Source organism: Anopheles maculipalpis, chromosome 3RL, assembly GCF_943734695.1.
Source record: "Anopheles maculipalpis chromosome 3RL, idAnoMacuDA_375_x, whole genome shotgun sequence".
Lineage (NCBI taxonomy): Eukaryota > Metazoa > Arthropoda > Insecta > Diptera > Culicidae > Anopheles > Anopheles maculipalpis.
The window spans coordinates 48,119,889-48,130,352 of NC_064872.1; the positions used below are offsets into that span (position 1 = coordinate 48,119,889).

The 10,464-nt window shown below is 45.8% G+C and overlaps 1 protein-coding gene across 1 annotated transcript; it reads right to left on the reverse strand.

Annotated features, from left to right (window-relative positions):
• Positions 1 to 2,664: 2,664 nt before the first annotated feature.
• LOC126560704 (uncharacterized) lies at positions 2,665 to 9,153 on the reverse strand. Its single transcript, XM_050216662.1, has 3 exons — positions 5,374 to 9,153; positions 4,162 to 5,166; positions 2,665 to 2,709 (listed from the first exon to the last, which is right to left on the reverse strand). Exons 1-3 carry the CDS (start codon positions 9,151 to 9,153, stop codon positions 2,665 to 2,667), a joined length of 4,830 nt encoding a protein of 1,609 aa, XP_050072619.1.
• Between the last annotated feature and the right edge of the window lie 1,311 nt (positions 9,154 to 10,464).

The window sequence follows — 10,464 nt, forward strand, 5'->3', positions numbered from 1 at the left end:
ATAACAAAACAAATATGTGGCATTAAGTGTAAACGAACATCAGGTATTTGAATATTTGTGCACAAACAAGCAGCGAGCTTGCAGAAAGCATCAGATAAACAGCAATATTTAATGAGGAGCGATCTCAGCAAAAGCGCGAATTATTCGGATACAATAAAACATAAAATCTGGATCCGCGTGCATATGATGGCGTAAAAAATAGCAGACAGGCTAGGGCGCCAACAGAGCAGAAGATTGATTGCACGAAACACGATTTTATACCATATAATATAAACATGCAATGGAAATAGTAACTGGAAGGATGGTACACGCATAGGGGCGAGAGTGGTGCTGTAAAGGCTGTAAAACAATAATTTCTGAACATATAACAAGGAAGTAAAAAAAAACAACTGATCACTCATGCCATCCTTCTGCTATGCAAATCAGACAATTGTAGGTATGGTCCACCACACTAGAACAATATTGTGCAACGTTTTGCGCAACAGAAACATCAAGCCGTATAAGAGGATGGGAAGCTTATCTATGGAGGAAAGATAATGTAGATCTGCGTCTCAATGGAGTTTTATCATTTTCGGGAAGGGAAAACAGATTGCTAATTAATGGAGTGAAATTAAAGGAAAGAGCATCACACAGAACTGTATTGTATTGACTGCCATATAAACTTAATTCCCATGCCGTTAGCCCAAAAGTAAAATATCATAAATGTTCGTATTGTGTTGGCTAGTTGGACAGTCTTTATTGATAAACGCTTGTTACACACACACATATATATTTGTGCTCACAAAACCGTGTTTTTCTTTTGTAAAACAGACACATTTAAAGATGAGTATAATTTTGGTGATCGTCTTGTCCGAACCGCGACTCGAAAATGCACAACATGCTTAAGTTGATGAGAAACCGTTTTAGGGGCCAGGCCTGAAACTTTGAAATTTTTATGTTCTCTGTGAATCAATGATTTCTGGTGATTGAATCAAATGCATATTAAACATATATTTTATGAAATGTGCGTGGTATGAATTGTTGGAAGGAAGGTGGTAAACAACCAATTAGATGAATACTATTGCTACACGAAAATGAATGCTATCTATGCTTCACATTTCAGATGAATCACCTATCTTACGGGCAGTTCATTTTCATTTGTAAAAACTCTTTGTTAATTGCTAGCAGATTCATTTTCTCTGTTTACTAAATGTATTTTAGTGATTAATAAACAATTACTCGAGGAAATAGTGCATTACTACACTAAATTCGTCAAACAAGGAAAGAAACTAGAAGAAAAGCTTTATGCTCCAAACCTTTGTCACCGCCTGAGCCCAATTCGAACCGGGCTACCGAAGAAACAGGTATGTATGCAAAACTATACATGAAATACAGTTTTGTCGAGAAAAAACGATTTTATAGCTTATTTGACTCCAGCAGTCGTCATGTTTTAAGAGTGAGACAGTAACCAGCTGTCGTCATGTTTTAAGAGTGACTTTTAAAAGAATCATGTTATTATAATGTATGGTCTTAGATGTAACTTTGGCCTTAGCCTAGCGTTGTGAAAGAGGTAGATTCATAGAAATGAGCATAGTTATAAAATTGTGCCAGATTAGTTGATAAACTAAGTGTTTTTGCTGTGTGACGCTGTTAGTTTTCTTTTTTTTTCACAAACCCTGAATTAGGTGGTCGAGATCCGGGGCCTTAAGATGGACAATATTATTCACTACAGCCACTCGATTATGAACCACATGCTTCACTACTTTTGGTGCATTCTTGTCGTTATTTTCAGATGGAAATAGTCAAATTTACCTTAATAGTATCTTATTGGTCATTTTTTTTCAAAAGGGGACCCCAAACCCGGACCCCAAAGGGACGAATGCGGTCCCGCCGTTTGAACACAAACGCCGGCTAAAGAGTAATAAAGGCCCTCAAGTTGTACGGGATTCATCTCAAGCAAGCTTGTGTTAAAAATCACGGTAGATTGTGACCATTATGAGTAGGACATAAAAAAATTATTTGAATAAATCATTATTAAAATGAGGAAAGTTATTTGAAATTATTGTAAAGTGTCACAAAAGCTAGCTTATGTATAAGACTAATTTATAAAAACTTTTTACTGACTTATTTCATCATTTAAACGAGACAGTTCATACTGTAATTGAAGTAATTCTATAGTGAGTCATATTTTTTAATTTAAATGGCTCAATATTCGGAAAAAAAATCAATATTGAAACATGATTTGAGTAGAAAGATGATTGAATTACTACAACTTTATTAAAACTAGTTAGAAAAAGATTTTTTTGGACTTAATAATCCAATAGTTTTAATATTTTCCATATGTCCTACTCAGCCATGTTCACAAACGACTGTGGAGCTTGCATGTGAGTTTGCTGCGTGCAAGTTGAGGGCATATAATACGATTTAATTGTCAAATCCGTATGACCCGAACACCGTGCACAATCCAGTTTTTAGCACAGGGTTGCTGCCGACCCTATAGGGGGGGACTTTATCGGGTTTTTACCATATTTTCAATATGTCTTACTCAGCCATGTTCACAAACGACTGTGGAGCTTACATGTGAGTTTGCTGCGTACAACTTGTGGGCCTATATTGCTCTTTAGCCCAAATTTGTATTTGTAGGCGTTAATTATTAAGACAATAGGGCTGTGACATTATGAACACCTAGGTTTTAGGGCAGCTCACACCGAAGTACTCTGGGCAGTAAATCTAAAGCGATGTTTAGAAGTGCACAAAAGTGAACGCAATCGGATACGCGAACGCTGTTTCATTTCGCGCAACTCAAGGGGTTATAAGACGGGAGATACTTCTATCGGCTGATTTTGGATTTTATCTGTCATTAAGGGGCTTTGACAGTAAAATGCCTTCCACTCGTGTGATAACATTTGTCAGACTTTGCATTCCGATTTCAAAATAAGAACAGAAAAATTATTTTTCATGGATATGCGCGTTCATAAAATCACCAATGACGAACTACTCGCTTTCTTTCGCTGTTTGCCATCAATCCGGGAAAAAAAAACGCCTCGTATTTAATTGACAGATATTTGCCACCCAACACGAAATCGGAATTGTGCATGCTGAATTCCTATTTTCTAAAGTGGGTATAATATACAGTTGGGCTTATCCCTAACGATTTGACAACCGCGCTCTAAAAAAAGTTTGAAAAGATCTGGCGATTCGAGGTACCAAAGTGGGTAAAAAGACTAGCTGGCTCATAGCTTTGTACCTTGACCATATTGAATGAGAGTTTGACAGGAGCGGATTCGATTGTGCTAGTCACATTTTCACTCCACACATCGGCACACCACATACGACTACACATGCATACACTGACAAACGATCGATTCATTTTTCTAGAATTTAGAAACCGAAACATCGAAGGAGCTGGAACCCATCTGTACATTATACCTACTTTGCTTAAAGTAATAATACTGCATTCGGAGTAATTCAAAGTAAACTCTTGAAAAAACGAAAAAAATACAAATAATTTTACGTATGTTTCCCAAATTTCCCCAAAACGTTGACGTTCACGTTCATGCTGGCTAGACCGCAATTGGCAATTTCTGTAGTTGCTTTGTTGAATGGGAGTGTTGTCACAACTTCCAAATGAATAGCACGGAGAATACTTGGTGATGGTTTTAGTTATTTATTTTGTCCAAAACTTTAAAACGGTGCCACCTATTCCCCGTTTATCTCGCTACTGCCGGGTTGACCCATCTTTGACAGCTACCTGTCCCAACCATTGTTCTGACAGCTGTCCCTCGTACGTCAGTTCCCCATCTGTCATTTTCCTTCCTAACATTCCCCCAGCCCGTGACCAACTATGTATGGTCACCCTGTATTTATGTCGAGTAATGCTAGTTTCGCTACCGGTCTTCTTAGCGTTCCTGTGGTGGTGCGAACCCACGCTTGTCGCACATGCCCATCAACTCCTGTAATAACTTCTTCTACCATACCCCTCTTCCAGTTGTTCCTAATTGTCCCTTCTACTATCAGTACCAAATCCCCTGTCCTTACCTCTCGGACATTTTCAAACCACTTACATCGACGCGTGATTACTGGAAGGTACTCCTTAATCCACCTTCTCCACATCCTATCTAGGATATGTTGCGCTAACTTCCAATTCCCCCTTAGGCTGTCTCTATAGTTAGTGGGTAGTACCGGCCGTTGTTTAACTCCCGAAGAACTTCCCAACAGGAAGTGATTTGGTGTAATCGCCTCTCGGTTCTCCGGATCTAACGGTACGTACGTCAACGGTCTAGAGTTGATCATGGCCTCAGCATCGTACAATATGGTCTCGAATGTCTCGTCATTCGGTAAATTCCTCACCTCCATTACCGTGCTGATCGCAGCCTTCACTGAGCGCACCATACGCTCCCATGCGCCTCCCATATGGGGAGCACCAGGCGGGTTGAAGTTCCAACGGGTGTGTTCATTGGTGAAAGTCGTTGCCAGGATTTCATTACGCTGCTCGATTTCTTTCCGAAGTTGTCTGCTAGCGCCCACGAAGTTGGTCCCGTTGTCACTGAAGATTTCTATCGGTGCACCTCGCCTCGCCACGAATCGCCTGACCGCCATTATGCATGATTCTGTCGCTAGGCTATGCACTACCTCCAAATGGATCGCTCGTATGGTCAAACAGGTGAATACGGCAACCCATCTCTTTTCATTCGACCTTCCTCTCTTTACCAATACCGGGCCAAAGTAGTCGAGTCCAACGAAGGTAAACGCCCGGACGAACGGTGCCAGTCTCTCCTTTGGTAGCGGTGCCATTGGTGGTACTTGTGGTAGTGCCCGCCGGATTGCACAGAACACACAATTCCTCACCGTTTTCGCAACCAACGCTCGCAGCCTCGGGATCTGGAACTGTTGTCGTACCTCGTTCACTACTGTTTCGTTATTGGCGTGGCGATAGACTCGATGATAACGCTCCACTATTAGCTCAGCCAATTTAGAGTTCCCCGGTAGAATTACTGGATACTTTGCGGAATAGGGTACTTCCGCCGCTTCTCCTATTCTTCCTCGCATCCGTAAAACGCCTTCTTCATCCAGAAATGGCAATAGCTTGTATATACGGCTTTGTTTAGCTACCGTCCCGCGGGGTACTTCATCGCCATTTTGGGTGCTCAGGACACGAATTTCCTCCGAGTAGAATGTCCACTGGGTCTGTTTCCACAAGATGATATTAGCCTTATAGAGTTCCTCGTGGCTGAGAACTCCTCCCAGAACTGACTCGCTTCTCCTCTTCTTGTCCAGGTTGCCTACATAACGCACAAGCCACCCAATTGTCCGTTGCAGTCTCTCCAGCCTGCTAAACCGTTCATAAGGTATGAGTAACAGTCTGGTATCAGGGCCCTCGGTGTGAAGATTTACCCGCCGTATTTCTTCTCCCGTGCCTGTGTCGGTCGATCTTTGTTGCGGCCAGTCGTCCTCTCCGTTCAGCAAGAATTCCGGCCCTTTAAACCAGATTCCGTCGTAGTCGAAGTTCGGCCTACCCTTCCACTTCGTTGCCTCATCCGCTGGGTTGTGGTCTGTCGGCACCCATCGCCACTCATCCACTGCCGTGCTCTCCAGAATCTCGACTACTCTATGGGCAACGAAGGGTTTGTAGTTTCGGGGATCCGCTCTTATCCATGACAGAGCGACCGTGCTATCAGTCCAGAGCACTCGTCGTGTCACACGAATTGGATGGTGTTCCTGCGTGTAGCGCAAGAACCGTGCGCCTAACACGCAACCTTGGAGTTCTAGCTTCGGTATCGTAAGGGGCTTTAATGGCGCCACCTTAGCCTTTCCTCCAACCAGGGTGCACTGCGGTTCACCGGACTCATCGATCGTGCGAAGATAAAGAGCGCATGCATATGCGTGCTGGCTGGCATCGACGAACACATGCCATTCGGCATTCTCGTACGTTTTCTTCGATGCTTCGGTAAAGTAACAACGCGGAATGCGTATGTCGCCAATCGTTGGGAGAAGTTCTATCCATCTGCGCCATTCGCTGTATTGGATGCCATTTATTTCTTCATCCCACTGCGTGCCGGTTCGCCATAGATCTTGTATCAGGATTTTGCCGTGAATCACGAATATCGCCAACAACCCAAGAGGATCATACAATGACATCACACATCGTAATACCTCTCTCTTCGTTGGAATCCGCTCTGCCTTTAGGAAGTCAGCTATCACCGTACACGCCCGTGTGCAGAATCCCAATGTATCGGATGCAGGATGCCAACGCATTCCTAATACGCGTTCGATATCATCCCCCATGGTTGATAAATATTTGATGTTTCCGCTGTTCTGCTCACCGAGGTGTTTAATTACCTCTGCACTATTCGAGCTCCAATTCCTTAGCTCGAATCCGCCATTGCTGAATACTTTCCGGACCTCGTTAGACACTCGACACGCCTCCTCCGTCGTCCCAAAGCTGTCTAAGAAATCGTCCACATATGTGCTCTCAAGGATTCCCTCAACCGCACGTGGGAATTTCTCGGCATGCTCTTTCGCGTTCCGGTTCTTGACATACTGCGCTGTCGCGGGTGAACATGTAGAGCCAAATGTCACAACGTCCACGATGTAGGTATCCAGCTCGTCCGAAGGATTGTACCGCCATAAGAAGCGCTGTGCATGCTTGTCCTCTCTCCGCACTCTTATCTGTAGAAACATCTCCTTTACGTCTGCACACACCGCCACTGCATACAGACGAAAACGGAATAGTACTCCAAGTAAAGACATAACCTCGTCAGGACCCTTAAGCAGCATGTCGTTAAGTGATGTGCCATGTGCCTTAGCTGCAGCGTCCCAAATCAAACGCACCTTTCCAGGTTTGTTTGGGTTAGTAACCACTCCTATTGGTAAATACCAAATTCGTTTCGGGTTAGCCTCCGACAGTTCCTGTTTCGTTGCCTTGTGCACATACTGTTTGTCCAGCAGCTCGCGAATCTGACGGTGTACCTGCAGCTTGAGCTGACCATCTCGTTCCATCCTTTTCTCCAAACAATCGAACCTACGTTTCGCCATAGCGAGGCTTGAAGGAAGCTCTGAATGATCCACCTTCCACAATAAACCCGACTCGAAACGTCTTCCAACACGAACCGTGGTAACCTCCAATAGATGTTGAGCACGTTGGGTATCCGGGTCATCCTGAACGTGTGTGTACGCCACCCCCATTTGCTCCAGTTCGTAGAATTTGCCAATCGCGTCGTGAAGATTGTTTGGGCTATTGCACTCGCAGATGTGCAGTAGTCTATCACCCCCCTGGTTCGTCGGCTTCCCGTAGATACACCATCCTAAACGCGTTTTGACTGCGATTGGATCACCATCTCCGCCCTCTACCGTCCTGAGGGGAACCGTCAGCCTCAGGTTGTCTAACCCAATAAGCATCTTGGGTTCCGCATCCTTATATTCCTGTATCGGCAGCTGCTTCAGATGTTCCCACCTCCCTTCGTCCTGTACGAAGGATTGCCGCGGTAGGTTCATGGCTGGAACCGTACGTACCGAATTGACCGCAAAACGCCTTGTAGAACCAATCGGACCCACCTCGAGATTTACGCGTCTGGACCCAGCCTCGACCCTTGTTGTATTGCCGGTCCAACGAATGCAAAGAGGCTCCACCACACCCTTGACACCTAATTTCTCTGCCAAATCCTCGTCAACCAACGTCATGGATGAACCTTCATCCAAAAAGGCAAACGTTGCCACCGCTCCAGCCGGACCATACACGGTGACAGGCACAATCCGGAAGAGTGCCTTCGACGAAGACGATGCGTACTGATGATGGTTGCTTTCCGCAATAGCACCACCATTGTTCCTTCCAACCCCGGGTTCCGAAGCGCCGATCTCATTGCTGACACGCCGAGACTCCTCCACTCCGTGCAGCAACGCATGATGTCGGTACGTACACCCTTCTTTGCCACACACTGGCCTGTTGCGGCACGTCCGCCAGTTGTGCTTGCCCAGGCAGCCGAAGCACAAAGAATGTGCACGAGCCTTATTCCACCGTTCCTTAACCGACATTGCTACAAACTCAAAACATTTTCCCACATCGTGTCCCCTTTTATCGCAAATAAAACAACGCAATGATTTCCCTACCTGCGTTGAGTTATTCCCAGATGTTGTTGATTCCTGATGATCGACATGTGCGTGCACATAAGCCTTGGTGCTGGGCTTCTTCCTTTCCGCCGCCTTCCACGATGGTAACTCCCGGTTGGTTAACGTCTCCGCAGCGCTCTGCAACTCGGCCATGTACTCTGCAAACATCCGGAGGTCTGGTTCGTCGATGTGCCGTACAAATCGCACCCAATTATATTTCTCGGTCATCGGTAGCTTGTCCACGATCTCCTGTAGCAGCAACGGGTTAGTCAGATGCGCCTCTCGTCCAGCGGCCTTCATATGGTCCACCATGCTTTGCACCGCTTCACCGAACGCCACGATGGTGTCGGGCTTCTCCATGCAGGGTGCAGCCATCCTACGCACTTTATCGATTAACGCCGAGATGAGATGCGTTGGCCGACCATAACGTGAGCGCAGCGTTGCTATCACTTGCGGTACCACTTCCGGCAAAAGTAAACGGCTACGCACTGCCTCTAGAGCGGGACCCTTCAGCGCCTTTTGCAAACGCAACATATTTTCCCAGTTGGAAAAGCCGAATTTGTCCGTAGTATACTCATAATGCGCGATGAATATTGGCCAGTCCGCCGGGTCCCCGGCAAACACGGGTAATTCGGTTGGTATGTTGCGATGCACATTCACCTCCTGCTGGGCATAACCGCTCTCCTCACGTCTCACACGTTCCATCGAACCACCCTCCGCACAGGATGGTATCACTGTCGATGTCTCAGCGGTCACTTGCACGCCCAGTTCCTCAGCCAAAATCTGCTCCTCTTCCTTCACGAACCGCAGCTGCAACTCCAGTTCCACCCGTTTCCTCTCCGCTTCTTGCCGTCGCTTCATTATGGCTAGCCTGTTTGCCATACTGTCGGATCCCTTAGCAAGAGTGAGGTTAGAATTTGCCGCCACGCTGTCGGTTGTATTCCGTGAGTGCAGGTTGAAGCCTTCCGCCAAGCGTTTCGTAACCTCAACCAACTTGAGGTTAGGATTTTCCAACACGCCGTCGCTTGTTTCACGCGGAGAAAGATTGACGCTTTCTACCGTGGGCATCATAACCTCAACCCGTTTGAGGTTATGTGTTGCTGGACCTGTTGGTGCCGCCACGTGCTTGATCGGCGTCCTTTTTACCGCTCCAGAACGCTCTCTGCCCGTGCACGCGACGCACAACCACTTCCGCTTTTCCACGGCTTCCGGCGATTCCGTTATACCGACGCACGAAAAATGCCACCATGAGTTGCAACTATCACACGCCACAAAAGTTGCATCGTCCACTTGATCACTGCAAGCCTGGCAGCAATCCTTCCGATCCACTTCCATTTCACCTTTTTACCGTTTTAAAGGCTTTTATGTTGTCACAACTTCCAAATGAATAGCACGGAGAATACTTGGTGATGGTTTTAGTTATTTATTTTGTCCAAAACTTTAAAACGGTGCCACCTATTCCCCGTTTATCTCGCTACTGCCGGGTTGACCCATCTTTGACAGCTACCTGTCCCAACCATTGTTCTGACAGCTGTCCCTCGTACGTCAGTTCCCCATCTGTCATTTTCCTTCCTAACAGGGAGATTGGCAGCACTTTGATTGCAGTTTTTTCTAACGTTGCCCATCGGTAGTTTTTTAAATATTTATCCAGATTTGACAATACGGCGCCAGCCGTCATACTAAATGTTGCTACGGCCGCAAACCACAACGTAAATAAATAAAATGTGACAGATTGACAGCTCCTAAAAGCGGTTAAGAGTTAGCTGCGATTCCCACAAACAGAGGGCGCTGTTGCAGTCGGGTATACGAGGCGAATGACCCCCTTCGGGATTGCAACGATTTAGGCGCCATCGCGAAGAAAACGATAGAAGGTTTAGTTGCGTATGAAAAGCGAGCGAGAAGCGACAAATTTTTTAAAGGTGCGTTCTAATTCGACGGAAAAATAAAGTGTCCAAAAATTGAAAGTTCCTACGAAAAGTGTCAGTGTTTCGCTACGCGATTATTTCAAGCGCCAACACTAAAAATAAATAAAATTAATGATCCGTCAAGCCTACAGCGTAAACAAGACACGACGGTTGGTGCGAAAGATGTCAAAGCAGAGCATCTGTGACAGCCGGGCCACGATTAGTTCGCGGTACGTAGAAAAGCAGCTATACACACTGACGAGCGGTGATCTTTCAATGCTTTAGATAACCCTGGAGCAACAGCACCGAGCCAGTCAGCAGGAGGAAAGTGATGTGTGCGCTTCGGGTCTGCGTCGGACCAAACCTTGCGCATTCGTTACGTGTTGTGTTTGTGATGTATTTTCGTGTTTTGTACTACAACCTACATTACCTTACCGCAAAGTTGGCTCAGTGTACGGTGCAGTGATGGTGATGG

Bases quoted from the DNA above. Each gene is read 5' to 3' on its own strand.
- LOC126560704 (XM_050216662.1), bottom strand. From the start codon at position 9,153: ATGCCCACGGTAGAAAGCGTCAATCTTTCTCCGCGTGAAACAAGCGAC. The intron at 5,167-5,373 runs GTAAATCTTCAC...TTGTGGAAACAG, and splicing joins CGGGAGAAGAAATACGGCGG to ACCCAGTGGACATTCTACTC. The intron at 2,710-4,161 runs GTACTACCCACT...ACATCGCTTTAG, and splicing joins CGGGAGTTAAACAACGGCCG to ATTTACTGCCCAGAGTACTT.